Source organism: Apostichopus japonicus, chromosome 9 (assembly GCF_037975245.1).
Source record: "Apostichopus japonicus isolate 1M-3 chromosome 9, ASM3797524v1, whole genome shotgun sequence".
NCBI lineage: Eukaryota > Metazoa > Echinodermata > Holothuroidea > Aspidochirotida > Stichopodidae > Apostichopus > Apostichopus japonicus.
Window position 1 is genome coordinate 20371601 of NC_092569.1, and position 24182 is coordinate 20395782.

General features: G+C 35.8%; 1 protein-coding gene and 1 long non-coding RNA gene across 2 annotated transcripts; both read left to right on the forward strand.

Annotated features, from left to right (window-relative positions):
* The first annotated feature begins 8206 nt into the window (after window positions 1-8206).
* On the forward strand, window positions 8207-11861 carry LOC139973153 (uncharacterized). The gene is made up of 3 exons (XR_011795149.1): window positions 8207-8559; window positions 9637-9702; window positions 11754-11861. It is a non-coding gene; the product is annotated as an uncharacterized lncRNA (long non-coding RNA).
* Window positions 11862-12116: 255 nt separating this feature from the next.
* On the forward strand, window positions 12117-19754 carry LOC139973931 (ficolin-1-A-like). The gene is made up of 6 exons (XM_071980821.1): window positions 12117-12186; window positions 12697-12806; window positions 14031-14339; window positions 16761-17025; window positions 18420-18581; window positions 19678-19754. The coding sequence occupies exons 1-6, from the start codon at window positions 12117-12119 to the stop codon at window positions 19752-19754; spliced, it is 993 nt and encodes a 330-aa protein (XP_071836922.1).
* Window positions 19755-24182: the final 4428 nt, after the last annotated feature.

Below are 24182 nucleotides of genomic sequence, written 5' to 3' on the forward strand. Positions count from 1 at the left end.
CAGAATACATAGTTTTCGAAAAGAGGATGTGTATGGTCTTTTAATATTCCATGGGTTTTCTGGTGCACCATATCAATGTAGAGTTCATAAATAGTCTTTAAACCAATATCCCTCCCAATAGTACGGCTGGCAGCCCTTACAACCTTCTCTAATTTAATCGAAGAATCCTTTGTAAGCAGCCCGTAAAAACATATAATACTAAAAGTCAGCACGCTTTGTATCACTGACTGGTAAAAAAGTAAAAGAATAGTGTTGTCGACATTAAAATATTTCAGTTTACGTAAAAAGTACAATCGTTGGCAAGCTTTTGATCTAATTGCATCAACCTGGTCTTTGAAGTTAAGTTTACAGTCAATGATAGTACCTAGATATTTATAGTGGTGCACCTTTTCGACAATCTCATCATTAACCCTGATTTGAGCATGATCATGTGGCCGTTTTCTGAAGTCATATACTATCTCCTTAGTTTTTTTGCCATTCAATTTTAGGTAGTTTTGGTTGCACCAAGTAACAAAATCCTCGATTTCCTTCTCATACGGAGCAACAACATCGTTGTGCAGGTAACCGGTTATCACTGTATCATCAGCATATTTAATAATAGAACAGACATCGTGTTTACTTCTGCAATCGTTAGTGTATAAGCAGAAAAGGACAGGAGATAGACAGCATCCCTGAGGGGCACCTGTACTAACGGATCGAACATCAGAGCAAATGCCATTTAATTTAACAAACTGTGGTCTGTCTCTTAAATAGTTTAAGATCCACAACAGTAACCTGCAATTTACACCCATAGCTAACAGTTTATTAATTAATAAGCGCGGCTGAATGGAGTTGAAGGCACTCGAAAAGTCAACAAATGTAGCCCTAACAAAAGAATTTGGAGTTTCCAAGTGTTGAAAAATTTTATGCAAAAACAATAGGACTGCGTCATCAACACTTCTATTAGCTCTATATGCAAATTGCATGGGATCTATGGTAACGCCACTCTCATTTAACAAAGTCCTAAGGATAAGTTTTTCGAGACATTTCATTACGGTAGAAGTAAGTGCCACTGGACGATAATCATTTAAGGTAATGACTGTACGTGATTTTGGAACTGGGGTGATTGCAGATGTTTTCCAAATAACAGGGATCTCACCAGTATCAATTGTATCTTGAAAAATTTCAGTAAAGATGGGAGCTAACTGGGCAGAGCATAACTTAATTACTTTGTTACTAATACGATCCGGTCCGCTAGCTTTATGTACATTTACCCGAGAAAATAGCGTACGGACCTCGTCAACTGATAAAATAACCCTGTTTAAATCATTGCACTTATCAAATAGAATTGCACGAAGAGAAAGCTGTTCTTCATTAAAATCGATCTCGTCAAATCTACAATAAAACTGATTGAGTTCATTAATGAAGTCCATAGTAGCATGTGCAGTGTCTGACTTTTTCAGTTTATGACCAGTGATGGTGGACATGACTTTCCACGCTGCGCGACTGTCGTTGCACTGAAATTTACGTTCAAGTTTCTTTCCATACTGATATTGACACCGTTTAATTTCTCTTTTAATTTCCCTTTGACGAGTTCTCGCTGTTTCGTAATCTTTGTTATGATAGGCCACGTGTTTCTGTTTCATCAATACCTTCAAATCCTTAGATAACCACGGTTTACTGTTCGGGAATACCCATCTTGTTGTAGTTGGAACAATGGATTCAACACAAAAGTTAATATATTCACTGACAGCTGTAACCCTATTGTTGGTGTCGTCATCTTGAAACACGCCCCAGTCGGTGCTTTCAAAGCACCCACGCAACGTCTCAGTGACTTCATCCGACCACGCATTGGTATAGGTTTGATCAATGCTAGTGTCATTCCATGGAAGAAGGAACAAAGGTATACTAAAAAGATTCCAGAAAAGCTGAGCTATTTACATACAAACGATTACACAAGGTCACCGTGAAGAAAGAAAAGTTGAGGGATGACCATCGAAAGACGACCACGTAAGTATGCATTCAAAATGATGCATCTCGCGTCAGTATGGACAGCGATGGATGTGGACACAGGCGTATACAAGTCCCACCACTCCCCCGTTTAATAATGCTTCAAAGGTGCCTCAAATAAGCTCTGGCTTACCATTGGATTAAACATGTACCTACAGTACAGATATGCGTCACTTTTTAGATGAACGACGAGATAATTATGACGTCAGCGATAAGTTTGTTTTCATCTTCTAACGAAGATGGTCACAAGTTGTCATGGCGCAGTCATCAACAAACCAAGAGTATCACAGCCCTTCAAGAAGATCGACGAAAGGTTGAACGTGACCGAGATCGCTTGATTAAACTCGTCCGAGGCTCTCTTCAAGACAAACAGAACATGACGTCATGTGTATCCAACATCGACGAGTCCAAAAGTAATCTCAGACTGAAGCAAAAGCTGAAAAGCTAGGACATTTCGGTTTGTCTACAAACCTGATGATAATGTCCATATTTAAATTTAAGTAACTGATTGATATACCAATATGGTTTTATCTGTTTTGTTCCTGTAACAGTTGAACCAGGGAGCTGTTAGAGTAGCAGCTCCCTGGTGGAACAAAAAGTATTTGCATTTCTGTTTACATAAGCTAATATGACTATGAATCAGCAAAGTGACTTTTTGGGTGTTTGTTTGCTGTAGGTTCTATTCAATGGCATTACAATGTAAGACTCTTGTTTCTCGATCACTGAAAAATCTTAATTCAGCTCCATGCATACAGGGTGGATATATACATACCGAAGGAAAGTAGTCAGGGACATTAAATGTCACCATGTGTTGCAAACTCGTAGACCTTACTAGAGTAGACATGGCTTTGTTTTTTCAATTTGACAATCTATACCGTTAATCTCTGCTCATTCATGTGTTGTTTCAATTTGAACAAATTATAACTTTAACTTGATATGGTCACAATCGTTCTTGTTATGCAAAGCTGCTTAATTCATTGACAGTTTGAGAAGGTGGCTGATTACATTGATATTCATCCTGATTGTGTATATTCGTCATTTGTTTCATACATAAATATTAACCTTATTGGCCAAAACAAATATAATTAGTTTGATTTATTATTATTATTAATTCCTTGTTTGCATGTGAGCCGTACATAATTCATATAAAATAAAGTCATGTAAAGTTGGAGATGATAAAAACTGGACCATAATTACAAAAACACTCACTTGGCAGCTTCTCTATATATGGGCAAACAGGACGCCATTATGAGAATCAAAAATAGAAGATTAATGGAAAGGATATAAATCGTACGTCGCTAGGAGGAACCGGGATTTGTCAACACTGTGAATAAAGAAGATATGACATAAAAGAAACCTGTTCATATTATTAATTACTCTTCCACAGACTGGTGTGTACTTAATTTGATTTAGTATATACTGAATATTGCATTATATTGGCAAGTTTATGATTTAAACCTACATTGTAAATAATCATTATTCATCAACAGCCTGGTGCGTATTCAAGTTGATAAGCTATAAACTGTATATGGCTTTAGTGTACTAAGTGAGCGATCGGCATCTAAGTTGTCTATAATAGTAAAAAGTTGCAATAAAGAATGCAATATCACTGTCTGTCTATCTATCCGTTCTGTGAAATAGGTACATTCCAAGAGTGTGTTTTGATGTGGGTGTGAATTTTATGGTGGCAGGGGGTTGGGAGAGAAGACCGTTACGGTTTGGATGGGGGGGGTGGGGGCTTCCTCAGAAGAACGATATTTTTTGTATTCGATCCATCAAGAGCAACATGACTTTGATGACGTCAGCTAATGTTCATTACACTTCGTTTATTGATTAATCACATGATTGTACAACATCTGACTTTATTTGACCGTACTAAGACACACTCGATACTATATACTGTTCATGTTCCACAGCCGTGCATCAGTAACTACTGCACTGTCTTCGCAACACGGTAACATGTGTTACAGGTGGCACAGTAATTACTGCAAAGCTGTACACGTTGCACTACGAGTCCGAAAGGTGAAAATGCGCAGCGACTGGGTAACGAAGACTACTCACTAGCCGTACAATACGGAGTGCATGGTCAGCGCTGGCACAACACGTAGACGACACACTGCGGTGGTTATTTTATACTGCATGCGAGATTCAGATGGTAGCCTAACTTTTCTTTAATCGTATTATTAAATCCATTTGATTGACACATTCTTCACGGACAGGTGAGTGTGTGAAAATCTCAAATAGATACAGAACAGATACACAAAATGGGACCTAAGGTGGAGGAGGGGGAACCAAGATTTGCCTTATGGGTAGTTCCACGTCTAAATTAGGCATTGATATAGAATAGGTTACCAGCATTTACATTACATGTGAACAAATTGTCATTTGTTTTAATAAATCATCTTCGTTTAATTATATGGTATAATATGTCCTGCACTGTTCACAACACGGAGAAATGATGTTTCTAAACGGAAGGTTCTAAACTATATCAGAAGAGATGTGAGAAAGCATTATTATTAGCAAGACTATTTTTTATCTGTAATAAATGTCGTGTACATATATCAAACAAAACCACGACCTCGTGCTTTAATAACACAAGCCTTTTGCCTTTGCAGACATTATTAGTTTGCGATCCTTGCTGTAAATTCATCATTTACTCGTGTTGTATTGATTATGGATATGAATGAAATGTCAATCATTTGGTATATTATAAAATAGATATGGAACGACACAAGAAACAATTGCCATCTCCAGCATTTCCATGTTACGTATCTTTGTTACGTATTAATTGAAACTATTAGTTGATCCCATTAATAAGTCCCTTTAGCATATGAGCCGTATAAAATGCATATAAAATAAAGCCATGAAAAGTAGGAGATGATAAAAACCTGAATGAATATTACGAGCAAAAAAAAACAGTTCCCAGTAAAGTTCAAACAAGACGCTATTATAAAAAGCAAAATAGAAGATTAATGAAAAGGAAATAAGTCTAAGATTGCTAGGAGAAACCGGGATTTTAAAGACTGTGAATGAGAGAGAAATCAATTATGAAAGAAACCTGATATAGAACGACACAAGAAACAATTGACATCTCCAGCATAAGGGCAAATATAGCCTCATTATGAAAAACAAAATAAAAAGAGAAAATTAATAAAGAGGATAACAATGTATATTGTGCCTTTTCTAGGATGAACAGTCCCTTTTCATTCACTATGTAAAGAGAAAAAGGAGAAAGAAACGAAAGCCGTCCATACTCATTAATATGAATTTAACAAGTCGGTTTATTAATCATTGACCTGATTATACCGTAAGGCAAATACGATAATAACTCAAACTATATGCCTCGTGTGGCTTCAGATTGCGAAGTGTTTGAAATTACGCCTACATTCAAAGTGACTTATTGCAGTACGGTATATGTGTGTATCAAATCCTATATGTGTAAAGCTGCACCGTCCTTCACATCAAAATGCACCTCACTGACACCAACATGGAAAGTTCATTGTATGTATGTCATTCCGACAATTGTTTGGTCTGAACTTTGCACAGAGTCATTGTCAATATGTCTACTTGTTTCTGTTTTCATGGTAAAACATGAACATGCATGATTATATATTTTCCGAGTATTTCATGCCGAACACACATATACTATTCATGACCGACTATTCAAGATATAGTAAGTAAACTCCATCAAATATTTCTAAAATATTGATTTTCACATATCGCTATATTGTTAGAACTTTCGCCATTCTACTTGTCAGAACTTCTGCAACCATATCATGCAAATCGCAGTTTCATGAGATCACACAATAAATTACTTCTGTGTGAAAATCGCTCAAATCGATGATGGGGCAAAAGAGCTTTTGCTACTGCTGCCCCTTCTCTGTGGAACAGCCTTCCAGAATATGTAAATAAAACACAGTCCATCTCTTGCTTCTTTTGAACTCTCTCTCAAGAATCATCTGATGAAAACTGTTTAATTAATAGTTCACTGTTGCCCATTTTTGCTTGCATTTTTGTATTGTATTATATGTTTACTTTTTTGTTTTTTTATGTCGCAGTGTTTGTGTCACTGCGCCATGAGCGAATGTATTGACGGATAATATATATTTATATATTATATTATTGATTCGTTAAAATGAAGGTATCTACATGGCCAACCGGTCAGCTATACATTGAATAGTAGGGTTTACTTATTGCGGTCTTCTGAAAGGACTTAGAGACCTAGAGATTTCTTGGCGATTTAGTATGTACAGTAAGTCAACTAGTGCATGTGTATGGAGCATGCTAGCCCAGTGTTTTTCCCAGGTTTAATCCATCTGCATTCTTGTCGGTTACATCAAATGTTCCTTATTTAGTTACTCATATTACTAAATGACAATTTTGATCGCTCGGTCACTATTCACTGACTTGCACGAGGTTGTGAAGGACTCGGAATCGTACATTCACCATTTGAGAAAACACAATTCTAAGAATGGTCAATATAATATTAAATTGAATCGTTTTTCATGATATACCAAAGTGATCGAGCAACCCGCACGGCAGTCAGGGTAGCAGTCCTTTCCGCGGGGAGAGGGGGAGGGGTAACCGAAGGGGAACGCAGTCGAGGACATCAAATGTTATCAAGATATGTGTTGCAAACTATTAGACCTTAGGAGAGCAGACATGGATCTTTTCTCCAATCTGACAATCTAAATCATTAATCTTTGTTCCTTCCGCTTTCGCTTTAATATGAAAAAAGTATAAAGGATAAAATTAACTAGATATGGTCACAATCGTTCTTGTTAATATAGCATTGCTTTATTCATTGAAAATTGGAGATGGCTAATATTCATCCGGATTGTGTACAGTCGTCTCTTCTTACATATTTAAATAACCTTTTGGCCAGCAAATCTATGTTTTGTATTAATTGAAACTATTAGTTGATCCCCTTATTAAGTCATTTTTAGCATATGAGCCGTACAAAATGCACATAAAATAAAGCCATGAAAAGTAGGAGATGATAGAAACCTGAATGAATATCACGAGCAAACAAAAAATTAACAGTTCCTAGTAAAGTTCAAACAAGGCGCTATTATAAAAAGTAAAAAATAGAAGATTAATGAAAAGGAAATAAATTTAAGGTTGCTAGGAGAAACCGGGATTTTTAAACACTGTGAATAAAGGAGAAATCAATAAAAGAAACCTGTTTACAATATTAACTAATATTCCACCGACTGGTGCATATTTAAGAATATGGGCAAATATAACGCCATTATGAAAAACAAAATGAAAAGAGAAGATTAATAAAGAGGAAAGTAATGTATTGTGCTAATTATAGGATGAAACTTGTTCTGTTATTACTATGAAAAGAGCAAATGAAATAGAAACGAAGCCGTCCATACTCATTATTATTAATTCGGTTGATTAATCATTGACCTGATTATACCGTAAGGCATAGACAATATTAACTTAACCTATATGCTTCACGTGGCTTTAGATTGCGAAATCTTAAATTACGCCTACATCCAAAGTGACTTATTGCAGTAAGGTACATGTTTGTATTAACTCCTATTTGTGTAAAGCTACACCGTCCTACACATCAAGACGTACCTCACTGACACCAACATGGAAAGTCCTATGTGTGTATGGCATTCCGACAATTGTTTGCAAAGAGTCCATTGTCAATATGCCTATTTGGCTCTGTTTTCATGGCCAAAACATGAACATGCAGGAGTATATATTTCCCGACTTTTACATGTTGAATAAACACATACTATTCATCACCGACTATTTCAGATGTAGTAAGTAACCACCATAGAAAGTTAACGGTAAGTTATAGCATTGTACCTTTCTGTTTGCACAGAGTATTAGCATGACGTGGTAATACTTCTATGGTAAGATTATACCTATGTAGTCAGTCACATTTATTTAATGTATAATTGATATTATTACAAACAGTAGCTTTCGTGTAATGATAGGCCCGACTCAAATTTATATTTACAGACTCAGTTTCATTGATAAAATAGTTCAAGATGAATCTTTGTAGCTTTAGATACTTATTCATTTACACACATCCATAATATTAATCTCATCAACATAGTGTTTTGAAATGTCCATCCAACCATCTATCCATCTATCTATCCATCCAGCCAGCCAGCCAACCAGCTAGCCACCCAGATAGCCAACCAGCCAGATAGCCAACCAGCCAGCATGCCCAGTAAGCCAGTCAGCCAGTCAGCCAATCAGCCAGACATTTTTACTGGCTCCTCCCATTTGATTAACTGACTTACATATTAGCCTCCCACGATTCGTTAAACTTCCCTGTGGTGTATACAGTAAAATATATTAAATGTCCAACCTTTAGTGGATTGATGAATATCAATGAATCTCTTAATAGATCGACAACATATGGCAATTTCTAAAAATCGACATAGTACATCAGAACAGGTACCGAACATTTGCAATCAGACTCTGTTCAAATCTCAGAACAACCGAAAAACATGGCTCAAAAACATGGAACAGAAAATAGCTTATGTTTTCAACATCTCCTTATTTTCATGGCATGTTTTGGTACATCTTTAGCAGCCGGCAGTGAGTATTCTTTACCTTTACATATTTTGTCCGTTCCGTATCATATATTCTGACGAACTGAAATAAAGTTAACATGCATACAGTCAGTAGCTTGAAACCTAATTCATTTTTTCATGTCATTATATTTAATAGACTTACCCGTTGTTTTTGAATAACAAAATATCACATAAGAGTCCAAGTTCTAACCAAACTTACAAGTTGTGCAGCGAATTTCAAATTATTTATAAATACTGAAATAAAGTGAAAATTCATGCAACTTGTAAATTAACAACCACCATTTTGGGTTGATTTACTCATTTGTTCAAATAAAATCAATTTTCGAAGTGTGCAGCAAATTTATGGTGTCCCATGTCAATAACAACATAGTTGAATAAATCGCAGAACGTAATTTAGCCCTCACTAGGTGTATTCAGAGATTAGTAAATTTAAATGTACTTCATGTAATCCACAAGTATTATTTTCATATTCGGTCTCTTCTTTAGTTTACAGAAAGGACCTGATTTTAGGTTAGAATGGAAACCAGAAACAACCTGACGTAATTGTAGCATAGTCAACTTCCATTTTCAAATAATATAGTTGTTTATTCTGTCTATGGTTACACAAATTTACTGTATAACTTTCAGTTATATTTATAATCAGAAATTTGGATGAGTATATCAAGTTATGAAAACAGTTAACGTGTAGACGGTGACCTATGTATCAACTTATGTAATAAATAATTACGAATACAAACGTACTTCTGTGTATATTAAAGAAAGAAAGAAATCAAAGACTCAGCTCCTTGACTGCATAGGCTATAAAAAAAAATCAATAAAAGTAAACCTATAAAACAGACCTGGAACAACTTTAATTCAGGAAATGAGTTATAAACAAATGTAACTTCACTTTATACAATTGAATTCAACATTCTGAAAAAAAAACCCATTATGCTGAAAGGCACTCTCATCCTCTTGAAATGGTAATCCACCCTCCCGCGCTCACCCTATGCCTCTTGAAACGCAGAGATGCTCACGTGACAAGCATGTTATCATTATAAAAGTCCAATATGCCGTTTCGCTTTCGTCATTTCGCTTTTAGGATTGTGTAAATTTGCGGAGAAGTTTCCTGGTGTAGGAGGAAGTTGTTACAAAGAATCAACAGATGGTAAGGCTTTCATTTTCTAGTTCAACTAGATCTTTTCCAATTTAAGTAATATTAAACAATATCAAATTATCCAGTTAATGCCTTTCCCGCTATATTTTAGGTCAAGATACTAACAAGAAAACTTTATATAAAGCTTATATATTCATATTGGCATATATGTATATATAAATATATATATATATAAATATATTTATATATATATAGAGAGAGAGAGAGTTGGTTGGTTGGCGTCTATCTTGGCGCAGAGTGCTCTATGTCCAGTGGACAGAGCGAAATATGTGTTGATACTAGTTCAGACTAGTGGAACACTTGTACTAGACTAGTGTTCCACTAGTCTCAACTAGTATCAACATATATATATATATATACATATATATATATATATATATATATATATATATATATAAATATATATATATATTTGTATATATATATAAAAATATATGTGTACATTTGTATATATATATATATATATATATATATATATATATAAACATACATATACATATATATATATATATATATATATATATATATATATATATATATATATATATATATATATATATATATATATATATATATATATATATATATATATATATATATATATATATATATATAATATATGTTAAATAATGGTAACTCCAATAACATTCAACTCTGTTAAGGCTTTCTAAACACTGTGATCTGCTGTAAATGATTTCTTTCGTTTTCTTCTGTTTTGCTTATGCCAAAACTGTCGTTTGAAATTTGTTTGGTTTTTAATCTTCTAAGACGTTATTTATGCTTTCTCAAATCCAACTGTCGGCTTGTTACATTATTATTTATGTAGGTGGAGATTGTACAAAAAAAGACTTTTTTTTACTGTATTCACCTGTGATATTGGCACCCAACTATTGACTAAAATAATCATAAAAAAAATTGAGACTATGTACAGTGTTGCTTGTGTTGGCGTTGGATGTTGTTTTATTCGCTTTTTAAATTTTAATCAAAGCTTCACAGAGATTGAGACACTCAAAAGGATGTTTTCCTCACAATGTAGACACATCTTGAAGTTAAAAACTAAAGATTAAATTATTCACTTACAGAAAAGCTCAGCAAGTAGAGTTAGTGTCCATTGCCAGATAATTTACAGGGTTGCAAAGTCTGCCAAATCTAAGGATATTGAGTCTATTCCTCTTTGTAATTTTATACCACATTTAATACGTAGAAACATTAAGTCACAATCTAGCAATCAATGAACATAATCCTGTTATGTTCCTCAAGTCATTCACAATACAAGTGGTCAAGCCTCATTCATATTAATGTACCTGACCACATGGTGTATATACCTCAATCAAGTCTCTTAGCATGTGTGTATTGGTTTGAATATATTGGTAATAAATTGATGACTTGAAAAACGGATATGTTATCAATATGTTTGTTATTGTTTGATTTGAGGTGCATTATGAAACACATGGCATGAACTCACCAAATTGACACGCTAATAGTTCTTCAAAAACAATCATTCCTGATTAACCTCACTTATGGTCTTTGTTTCTTTTCCGCCTGGTCTCAACGTTGTTACTAGGGCGGTGGAGGGAGAAGGTGGGGGCGGGGGGGTATTCAGGAATATGAGACTGATTTGAAATTGAAACGAGAAATATGTATTTCTCCTTCATTGAGTTGATCATAAGTCAATGTTACCTTTGCGCAAACGCTCTGTATTCCCAAAGAAAGCAGAGCATAGAAAAATGTTACCAACTTTATCTGTAAGTAAGAGACCGTTGCAGAGTCGTAGATATACGGCTCTGGTCCGTTGAGATGAACACCGCCCCAAATAGCTTGCATTTGAATCCTCCCTTGGCATGGTACAACACTTCTAACTTTTGCTGTTTTGATGTCATACTACCTGTTGTTGGACTATAGCCATATGCATGAACTATTATGTGATTTTAGACCGTGGTACCCCATCATAGAACATGTTTGGTGAAGACAGGGGATCAAGTAACGAATATTTGGAGTACTAATTCCGTCTCTGCATCCTTCCATGTAATTGCATATATTAGTTTCCAGTGGATCTGGTTCAAGCAATGGAGGTACCTCGGTTCCGGTTGACCCCATTTCATACCCTACGACAGCAGAGGAATCGGAAGTATCTACTACCAATGATGGTAAGCTACTTGTTTTATGCTGAGATGAACCGTACCCCCAAATACCTTGTATTTGAATCCTTCCTTGGTATTGTAGAACACTTCTAACTTTTGTTTTGTTTTGCCTGTCATATTTTCAATGTGAACTTTAGTCATCATGTTTAACATGGGCTTAGGCTGCATGTAACAAATGTTGTAGGACTAAAGCCATATGCCTAGGTTATTATGTGATATTATACTGTAATTAGGTGTTCCAGTTCGTGGTACCCCACCATATACATGTTTGGTGAAGATGGGGGATCAAGTAACGAATATTTGGAGTACTTATTCCGTCTCTGCTTTCTTCCATGTAATTACACATATTAGTTTCCAGTGGATCTGGTTCAAGCAATGGAGGTACCTCGGTTCCGGTTGACACCATTTCATACCCTACGACAGCAGAGGAATTGGAAGTATCTACTACCAATGATGGTAAGCTCCTTGTTTTATGTTGTTTAGTTACATCTAATAAATCCCCTTCATCCCTTCCCTTCCCTCCTTAATTTTTTTCATACAATTTACTGTTAGTTAATGCACTTAAAGAAGAAGTGAGCCCACAGAACATCAGTAACACATACAATTACATTCGTGGTTACCATTTGATAAATATATGACCCCCTCCCGGCTAATACTAGTTTCAATCTGTTTAGGAAATATCCGTGTGTTCAATATTGCCAGAACTGTACATTGTAGTGAGGCACTTTATGCAAGAGTACCCCACCATAGAACATTTTTAGTGAAGACAGCAGATCAAATAAACAACGTTTGGAATACTAAATCTGTTTCACTCATTTTTACCATGACCTTACTCACATTCTAGTAACCAGTGAACCTGGTTCAAGTAATGAGGGTACCTCTCTTCCGGTTGACGCCACATCATACACCACGATCCGTACAAACTGCCTTACGAGTAATGGCAGTGTTATTCAGGTAAGAGTTAGGAACAGCTGTATTTCGATAATGTTTCGATGTAATTCAAATATTTAATTATCATAGCATTGCCTATTATTTAGTTCCATTTAGTCAAGTTTCATTTTAAGAATGATTAGAGTGCAACCTATTGAAAGTTTCAGTCCACTGTTGCGATTTACATGTGAGTAATACGAATTCGAAAAATGGATAAAGCAATGATGGGAGCCAGATGGAATCATTAAATATTTGTTCATTAACCTTCCTTTTCAAGTTATATAATAACCTAATCGATAAGCCTGATTGTACAGTTGTTGACAATATACGATAGATTTTAGTTTCAAGTTGTTTGTAGAATTGACGTGACATATTTTTGGTAACAACGGAATTATAATTATATCTGCATAGAAGAATGTACCGTTGTACTCGTTGTTCTTGGTAAAGAAGACAAAGGAATAAAGCAAAACAAAGACAAAGGTTTTATCAACTGTACCATGAAACAAATATCAGTGAAGTGATTTGCGAGCTAATTTGGACCGTTATGTGTCTTCCCAGATACAGTAAAGTAAAACTGCATATTGACTTAGCGTTTAGTGTGAAGTTAGTCTTTTTCTGAACAAGCTATATCATCTTCACGCACCCGCTCAATTTAGCCAAGTTGATGTTACGCTGTTAGAACCATTTGAATTCATAATAAGTTATTGTGCATTTGGAATACAGACAATTGTATCCTACATAATTTAATCTAAGATGATATTTTAAACCTATCTTGGAATCTTTGGGGAGGTTTAACAAGATTGCACAATTTCTTGTACGAGTTTGGTAGACTAAAATAAGAGTAAATCAATAAAATAGCCTAAATTATTAGTATTCTTTTTCTTAACTTTTTGAGTGTTGATTTTGCCATATTATGATAATTACAATGCAAAATAAAGCTTGAGGGTGGAATTCTGTTCTCTTCTTGCAAATAAAATATTATTTAAGTACAAGTTTATTTCATTGGTGTGTGTGTCTGTTTGCATTGTTTCGTCTTGTATTTGAAAAACAAAGTTTTAATTAACCATTTCTCTCTGCTGGTACAAGATTGAAGATAGTATATTGATAGTATATTCCATACAGTGAACAATAAATCCTTAATTATATGTTTTGTCTTTCAAATGTTTTTGTCCTAATTTTCCTGTCGGTTTTATTGAAATCATAATTTAACTTTTGAACTCTTATGACTTGATTTCTCTTTTGATTCAGAATGGTTCGCTTCTCGTGAATGAAGACAGTACAAGGATTTCCACCTGTGATAATGGAGTAATGAACTACAATGATCTCTACCAGTGTAGCTCTGATGCGGTTTGTGAAGTCCGTAACGAAGTACGCAAATGTTACTGCATGAGTGGTTACCATGGTAATGGAGTGAATTGTACAAAACACATGACCGACTGTAAGGATTGGTACGATGCTGGAAACACTACTAATGGTATTTATACCATCATACCAATTAACTGGAGTGGAGCATCATTTGATGTTTCCTGTAATATGACTGACGGAGGAGGATGGACGGTAAGTCTAGTATGACATCATATAGTATAGACGATATATTGTATATGTATAATATGACTGACGGAGGTGAATGGACGGTAAGTCTACTATGACATCCTATAGTATAGACGATATATTGTTTATGTATGGTATGACTGACGGAGGAGGATGGACGGTTAGTCTAGTATGACATCCTATAGTATATACGATATATAGTATATGTATAATATGACTGACGAAGGAGGATGGACGGTAAGTCTATAGTATGACATCCTATAGTATAGACGATATATTGTTTATGTATAATATGGCGGACGGAGGAGGATGGACGGTAAGTCTATAGTACGACATCTTTTTGTATAGACGATATATTGTATATGTATAATATGACTGACGGAGGAGAATGGACGGTAAGTCTAGTATGACATCCTATAGTATAGATGATATATTGTATATGTATAATATGACTGACGGAGGAGGATGGACGGTAAGTCTAGTATGACATCCTATAGTATAGATGATATATAGTATAATATGACTGATGGAGGAGGATGGACGGTAAGTCTAGTATGACATCCTATACTATAGACGATATATAGCATATGTATTATATGACTGACAGAGGAGTATGGACGGTAAGTCTAGTATGACATCCTATACTATAGACGATATATTGTATATGTATAATATGACTGACGGAGGAGGATGGACGGTAAGTCTAGTATGACATCCTTTAGTAAATACGATATATAGCATATGTATTATATGACTGACAGAGGAGTATGGATGGTAAGTCTAGTATGACATCCTATACTATAGACGATATATTGTATATGTATAATATGACTGACGGAGGAGGATGGACGGTAAGTCTAGTATGACATCCTTTAGTATATACGATATATAGTATATGTATAATATGACTGACGGAGGAAGATGGACGGTAAGTCTAGTATGACATCCTTTAGTAAATACGATATATAGCATATGTATTATATGACTGACAGAGGAGTATGGATGGTAAGTCTAGTATGACATCCTATACTATAGACGATATATAGTATATGTATAATATGACTGACGAAGGAGGATGGACGGTAAGTCTATAGTATGACATCCTATACTATAGACGATATATTGTTTATGTATAATATGGCGGACGGAGGAGGATGGACGGTAAGTCTATAGTACGACATCTTATTGTATAGACGATATATTGTATATGTATAATATGACTGACGGAGGAGTATGGACGGTAAGTCCAGTATGACATCCTATATTATAGACGATACATTGTATAGTATGACTGACGGAGGAGGATAGACGGTAAGTCTATTATAACTGCCTTTAGTATAGACGGTATATTTGATTTTCACTAGAGAGGGGAGGTGTGACACTAAACCCAAACAGCAACCATATTCCACCCAAACAAACCCCACCCCAACACAACCGCACCCAGACACCACCACAACCCCGTATCTGCTCACCGTCTACAGTTTTACAGTGTAAAACTGTTCCTCTTTGCGTTATGATTTTCTACATTACTCATTGAGGTTGTAAAAAGGCATAATCATTTTCTTTTTTTTATTTTAATGCATTGCATAATTTACACTAACACTTTCCTTTACATCCTTTGACCACATAACCTGTGCAGTGGCGGAGCGTCCATACAGTCAGGGGGGAGCGGATGCCCCCCCCCCCCCTGACGGACTCAAATGGACTGCGGGCGACCTTTTCAGCTCTTAACCACTTTTACCTATTCACGGTTATTGACTTTTTTATTGCGCTCTCATCTATAAATATTGACATTTGTCACATTTTGTTGGTGTAATTTGGCGATGACACCTATTTAATTCTTCGTTTATCTGCAAATTAGCCAGGCCCGGAAAGGGTCATTTCCGGCGATCTAGGGAGTATCTTTACTTAAAAAAAAAATTGTACGCTACGCGCCAACCTGTGGTGGCGCTCCGCTTAGATAGGGTTGAAAGCGCCCCTTCAGACCATTCTCGTCCCCCCCCCCCCCTGACCAATACCCCTAGCTCCGCCACTGAACCTGTGGCGTTTTACGTTGATGAGTAATGCACTATAAGCGATCAGAATATGATATCCTATTTACACATGTGTAAGGTTGTGGTCATTTTTGACCTTATTACGTCATAGCTCACGTAGGAACCACATCTATTTTGTCATTTTGATATATACAACAATGGGCCATATGCAGTTTTTACCTCTTGGAGTTTCACCTCTGACCTTGGGCGCTATGATGAATGTCTTTTCTTTTCCGGACTGAGAATGGGGGAGAAGTTGCTGACATCTTTAGTTTAGACAACCACATGCATGTAATTTAGTTGCTTGCTTCAATACTTGAGAATAAATAACATCTCTTTTAAAAGAAACTGGTATAACAGTGTTACTATAATATTTTATCTCCCCATCAATCAGGTATTCCAACGTCGCGTTAATGGTTCTGTTAATTTCAATCGGACCTGGATCAGCTACAAAGGAGGCTTTGGTGATGTCAGTCATGAGTTTTGGTTGGGTAACGATAAATTGTATCACCTCACCAATCAAGGCAATTATCAACTCCGGATTGATTTCGTGAACATAGATGGTGATCCACTCTATGCTAAATTTGACCGATTCCGTATCAACAATGAAATTGACAACTATCGACTGTCTAGAATTGGAAAATACAGCGGAAATGCAGGTTTGTAAACAGTTAGGCTATTGTGTGATTAGATCATCAATGCTCAAACTTCGTAGAACAAATTTGCTCATGTCGGCCATGTTAATGATGCATTCGTGGTGATAATCAAAGAGTAATATATATTATTATATCCTTATATATTCAATGGCGTCGGTGGAGTAACACCGATCGGTAGCGGGTACATACGGTATTTACAGCCCAGGGTATAATGACTTATTGATTTATAGATATTCTATCCACCCTAGCAAAAATAAGTGACTGCGATATAATCGATTAAGCAAAGTTGATTTTCCCTTGATTTTCTTCTCTCTTTCTTCTCCTAAATTAATACGATGTAATCAGGATTTAAAATCCAATCAGTTAAATTATAGTTGTCGTTGCTTTAATTAAAATGTCAACGTGAAACCCTTCTGATTAGAATGATAATTTCAGGGCGATGGCAACAAGCACGCCCTAGAAACTCGAGGGGACTAATATGATGATATGTTGTATTCAAACCTGTGATTGGTGGACAAAAGAACACCTCTAAAATAAGAAGTAGCACATCGCTCAAACGAGCTATTCCCAAGTAAAGCCAAACAATCGATCAAAAAAATCTATAACAAAATAATATAAACACATATTTTCTTAACTTGTTCGATATAATCGAGCGTGAAAAAGTTGAGTGAGCACGTTCCAGTGATAAATGTAATGGAACTTAAAGGAGCTTACATGGTACATTAAATATATTACAGACTGTAATACATACTGACACTATCCCTGATACATTCGCTACAGTAGTTTTGTTACCAATATGATTTTGTGGAAATATCCGTTTGAACTTACTTATGTATGTTTCTACAGACCATACACAGATATACGCTAATGTAAAATATCAATGTCTTTTGGACCATATTCAAGTATACTGTTAGTAACTCAAATGCAGGTGTAGCGGGAAGAAATTCAATTGGAGAGTGGGAAGGGGGGGGGGTGGGAATGCAAAACCTTTCAGGGACAGAGAGGCATGTGACATTGGGAAAATCACGTCCATGAGAAAGACCCTATGTCAATTTTAGTTTTTGTTTTTCAACGGCACATTATTTTTCGTTAAAATTGTATTTAAGTTGTCAAAATTGATCCTTTGCACAAAATTGGGAGGAATTGAGAGATTCATCCCCAGCCGTGCACCCGGATCTTCTTACCTGTAATTTTGTTTTTATCTTTTATCTTCAGACATTATAATATGATAATAGAGATTGGATAGTTGATAATATGATAATTCGTGATGTTTTGAGATAATTTCCCAATAATGATGCATACTACTCTATCACGACGTTGATTGTTTATGGTTTTATTTTCAACTCAATATGCATTACCATAATTAAAATGCGTTCATGTTATTGTTTAATATTCAGGTGGTGCTGGAGATTTAAATAATCGCTTGAATTATTCCTTCAGTACCTCGGACAAGAACAATGGAGGATGTTCGAATGACTACCATTGCGGCTGGTGGTTCCGGGAATGTAGGAGACGTTGCCTCAATGGTGACTATCATGCAGCACGAAATGCAAAATCAGGTATATCCTGGTATACACCGTCCCGTCCCTATTATAATATCAAGTATACTGAGATGAAGATAAGGCCTGTCTAGTGCGTGGTAGATGTTTAGAATAATTATCAGCTTCGAATAATCTAGAGATAACTTAAACATCATACACAGAGAATGATGATAAACTGATCACCATCGGCAGTGAAAAAAAGTTATTAATGTTGAAAATAAAGAAACAAGACACATTAAAAATAGTTAATTGTTAAATATTCGTGTTTAGACCTTCTGCTATCATTCTTATAATGATGCATATTTAATGTTTGTAACATAGAGTGAACCTGTAAGTATTTTGGTAAATAGCTACTATATTCCCCTTTATTTTAATTTAATATGTAATCTGTAGACATTACGATTCAAGTAAGTGTCTGGAAGTTAGCAACTTCCTTATTTTGCTTGGTTGTCGTGTTTTTGAGTTTCTTTGATTTTTTTCATTATGTTATAATAACTGGTTACCTTCCATACCTCACAGATCACTAGTGTATTGACTGATGTGTATAAATTGTAGCCTGCAGGTTCTTAATGATAACAACAGATTTACGTTAGAGCTGATAATTATAACCTCAGCTGGAATTTAGCAACTTCTGCTTTTTTTATGAAAACAAATTATGTTATAATAACTGGTTACCTTTCATACCTCACAGATCACTACTGGATTGACTGATGTGTGTTAATTGTAGCCTGTGGGTTCTTAATGATAACAACAGATTAACGTTAGAGCTGATAATTATCACCTCAGCTGACAGACCTACTTAGAAATATAAATCATTCAAGTACAGATGCTTATTGGGCAAAGTAAATTAGAATAATTGTTAAATTGGACAGGGTTGTCAGTTGGTATATTAAATACATCGGTTATTACTAATTGATTGGTAAAATACTGCCTTTGTTTTAAATTGTAACTGACATAATTTCTCACCAAGATTTCATCATCTACTCTGGCTGTATTGAAACAAACTATAAATAAATTCAAAGCAGGAGAAGTTATCGTTGTTAACAATATACATTAATGATTATAAAACAGTCTATGTATTATCATTCTTTATAAATCTTCTTTGTCGATCCAGAAATTATCGCAAATTTATTCGACAAATATCCGCGAAGAAGAATACAACAGAAAAGAACATCAAGCAGGGGAGCTTGATATTAGTATATATTACGTAACTTGTTGTGCGACGAAATTAGTAACAGTCTCAAAATTGTAGGCAAAATCGGATAATGCCGGACGAAGAATTGGCTAAGATTGTATGTATTCGCTATTATTCTTCAATAATGGAAAAGACGAAGCAAAACCAGATAAATTATTTATTTGTAGTTAATATCCATCCGCTTTCCCTTCCCTTATCATCGTGTTCAATAATCATTGAGTATCATTTCACTTTAATCTATTACAAATGGTTATAGAAAGAAAAAAATTAAGATCATTTCATAAATATATTTATAAATGTAATTTGGAGATTCGATGAATATATGTAGTCACTCAAAAGTCTTGTTATTGCCCTCTCTTCGTCGTTCTTTCTGTCTCCATTATGTCTCCAAAATCTCTTCTATCGTTTTAAAAAATTCCAGATTAACCAACCCCTATCGTGCAACAGATATATTAAATGGATTATCCATCCGTAATATGCCCATTTACTTAATTCCCGACTCCCAAATCTGATAATTTACATAATCCGTCCTCGATATATCACTTTAGAAACCTTTTGTAGTTTCCATGGTTATAGATGCTGTCATGATTCACCCCCCCCCCCTGTCCTCCCCCAGGAATCAGCATCGGAATCAGTTTCCCTATATCGGAACCAGCTTCAACGGCACCACGGTCACACTTCCTCCTTTATCAGTTTATAAAATCCTGGATCCGTCTCAGATGACAATAGGTTCTGTCACTGACTTATGACGGTTGAGTCATTCTCGAGGAAAAAAATGTGTGATATTCTGTCTGTATATGTATGGGGGAGGGGGGGGGGGGTGGCGGGGTGATTCGAGCGTTAGGCTGCGTTATCTAACTGATTTAGTATCATTGCCAGGCTACTAAAATGAATATGAACATCACAAATGACACTCAGGTAAATATATTTGACATGATTATATTTATGGGAGTTGCTCTCATTCTCGAAATGAACGAAAGATACGGAATGAAACGTTATGAGACGGTATGAAACGAAATGAAACGGAATGAAACGGTATGAACGGGATGAACGTGATGCACGTGTTGAACGGGATGAGCGGGATGAGCGGGATTAGAGGGATGAGCGAGATGAACGGGATGAGCGGGATGAACGGGATGAACGGATGAACGGAATGAGCGGGATGAACGGGATGAGCGGGATGAACGGGATGAACGGGATGAACGGGATGAACGGATGAACGGAATGAGCGGGATGAACGGGATGAGCGGGATGCACGGCATGAGCGGGATGAGCGGGATGAGCGGGATTAACGGGATGAACGAGATGAGCGGGATGAGCGAGATGAACGGGATGAGCGGGATGAACGGGATGAACGGATGAACGGCATGAGCGGCATAAGTGGGATTGTTTTAAAAGTTTAGATTACGAAATAGTTCAATATTTCTTGCATACCAAATTTTCTCTACTATGATGAACTCGTCGTCTTGAAAATAATAGATGACCAATAGATTACGTAACAGTTCAATATTTCTTGATCCATTTTCCTCAATAATTCACAATTATGGTTTCTCCACTTCTAAGTTTTCTTCTTTCTTTTTTTTTTAACGTGGCCTGACCTCGATTATGAGCTTGCTCATGTACGCAGCACTTCCATAAAGTTGTTAGTTTTGATATAACACTGTAATTTCAAATGTATACTTGTAAACACTAACCGTCACTATTTATGTTATGGTGAAACGTTTTCCTAGAGAGTGGGGCAAAAAGTCAATTTAAACGTTAAAATAGGCTGCTGACATACTACGGAAGTGGATACGTTACACATGCGTGTCACAGCTTAGTCTTGTTAAGACCCTAGTATACTATAGGCAGCTTCTCTATGTTAGCGTGTGGTGTATGATTATGGTACGCCCCCAATTTCCTCATTTTCTTTTCGATACTAGGTTTGTAACGGACAGATCCTCGGGCAATTTTAATTCAGTGGACAAGCGCCCTCGTATCATTCGGTAATCTCAAGATGTGTAGATACAGCACACAATGCATAGATACTATAGCGGCGTAATGAAATAAGCTGCTACAATAGAGGGGACGAGCGCCCCCGATCGTGCAAACATATAACCGGTATCGTGGAAGCTTCGCGAGAGATAAAATAACGCAAGAGAAACAAACAATACAAACGTCTTCACCAAGACTAGTCACAACTACATTCTGTACCCATTCCGTGGGTCTGAACAGATAAAAGAATGATTTTATATTGACTAGACAAATATGGAATATTACATTACATGAGAAATTATAGTTTTATAATGCGCATTGCTAATATTATATTGAGTAGCCATTGTATGGAAGCCATACCCCTCACCCCTCCCCCTCCCCCTCCCCCAAAGAAAAAAGCGTAGGACTATTTCAAGTCTTCTCCGCACCTTTCTTTAATTGTGAAATTCAATATTTCATGTTACTAATCTGAAATACGTTAAGTTTATTGTCTTTTTGCAAAATTGAACTCTTTGACATATTTTAAAAATTTCCTTTTTTAGTAACCGAATTTGTAAACCCTCTTATTTACCAATCCGTTCGCATCGAAGGATTCGTCGTGTATACGATCACTTTGCTAAGCGTGATAAAGCACTGAAGGACATGATCAGTTGGGTGAGAGAGGTACACAAACCAAGGAATACCAAGAATGCTTAAAGCTGAGAAAATCAAGCTCAAAACTGTAATAAATTTGTAAAACATATTATTCATTTCATTGACGGGGATTCTTAAAATGCTTGTTGAACAAATGTCCTTGTCAACTAAACTATGGTTCGCATTTACAGTGGTATGTGCATAAACGATTTCTGATATCATTGTTTGACAAAAATTGGAAAAGATACAAAATGATGATTTTCCTCAATTATGTCTTTTTCTCTCTCTCTCTCTCTTGCTTCTACAGGGCAAGTGACCAAATGTATGACGAAAGTATGCACCGATTCACTGAATAAAATGTCGGAAAGGTTATTATCAAGATCAATTAATGAGTGATAACAAGTAATTAACAAGCAGCGGATAGCACATAGCATAAAGTATCGTACAATAGCTCATTAAAGTTTAAACTTCCTACCCCCCCCCCCACACCTCTCTCTCTCTCTAACCCCCGTATCCAACCTCATCATCCTAGCTCGTCATTCATAAAAAATAAAAATAAATCATTTAATAGACAAGCGTTACATTTGAAGTAAATAGGGAACAGTTATAAGGATGACATCCATTCATCGACAAAATCAATCGTTATGAGTACACTCCAGATTTGAAGTGAGTCCATACTCGTAATTATGTTGTAGTACCTGTCGCTGTTCCCGTTCTCGTCATCGTGAGGTTAATTTGTACGTATACTCGGGGCAATTGGGAAATCTATACTAGATACTGTACTGCATCAGTACGTATAGGTAATCGTGTTTAGAGTGCTGTAGCCTATACTCACACTAATACTCATACTATAGCGAGGAGAATGCTCTCTGTTTACTCTATTTGATACTATGATCCACTCAGATAGCGTATAGTGTGTGTTTTCATTTCATTTTATTTTTCTATTTATATTTTAATTCCGGCTATTGAGTAAAGTATTGAATGGAGAGAGAGGCGAAGGGAGAAATCCGTCCTTAAATTCGATTCAGAATTCATTTATACATCCAGTGAAACGGGAAAAATGGATGACAAATGCATGAATAAGGCAGTAATGATATTGTAAAAATCAACGTTCTCATGGTAAAAAACGATATTGCAAACAATATAATGATATATTTTGTGTGATACTTACTGTTCGGTGAATAAGTTCTTTAAATTTCTCCGATGCGGTATAAACAGATGGACTTTATGACAGATGCAATGACATGCAATGATTCTCTTCGGGTTATCAACATCCCCTGATCTATATTGATTCGCACGTTTAATCATATTGGTTGTAGTATGACTTATTACAAATGAATTTAGCTGATATTGATGTTACATTTATGGATAAATATCTTTCACATATTTGTTATACATTTATTTTCATTATTTGAAAAGGAACGTAACTAGTTCATCTATAGTTTATGATTGATACGGGAGTTTTAGATCCAACAGGAGCAGACGTCACAAGTAGGTGCTTCAATGTTGCTATACATCAGTGATGGTTGCGCCCTTGGGGTAGGGCCTATATCGTGAGATGAATAGTTATCAACACAGGCGTTAATTAAATCGCACTTCCAGTGGAGACAAAATTTGGTATTTTGCACCCTCTTCACATCGCGTCTACAGTTAGGTATACAGTTAGATATTTGCAGGCCATGGGTTTTTAAACAAATATGTTTGATTCATGCAATATGTAGGCCTAAGTGTAACATTGTATATCAAACGGATTATCCCTTTAATCATAGTGAGCTCTGGACTATTTAAGGTTTTATATTGATACTTGTAGCTCTGCA

What these genes read in the sequence shown, in the direction of transcription:
- LOC139973931 (XM_071980821.1), top strand. Translation starts at nt 12,117, where the DNA reads ATGTTTGGTGAAGATGGGGGATCAAGTAACGAATATTTGGAGTACTTA. An exon ending in CTGACGGAGGAGGATGGACG is followed by an intron (nt 14,340 to 16,760) that starts GTAAGTCTAGTA and finishes CCCATCAATCAG; the next exon opens with GTATTCCAACGTCGCGTTAA. An exon ending in AAAATACAGCGGAAATGCAG is followed by an intron (nt 17,026 to 18,419) that starts GTTTGTAAACAG and finishes TTTAATATTCAG; the next exon opens with GTGGTGCTGGAGATTTAAAT.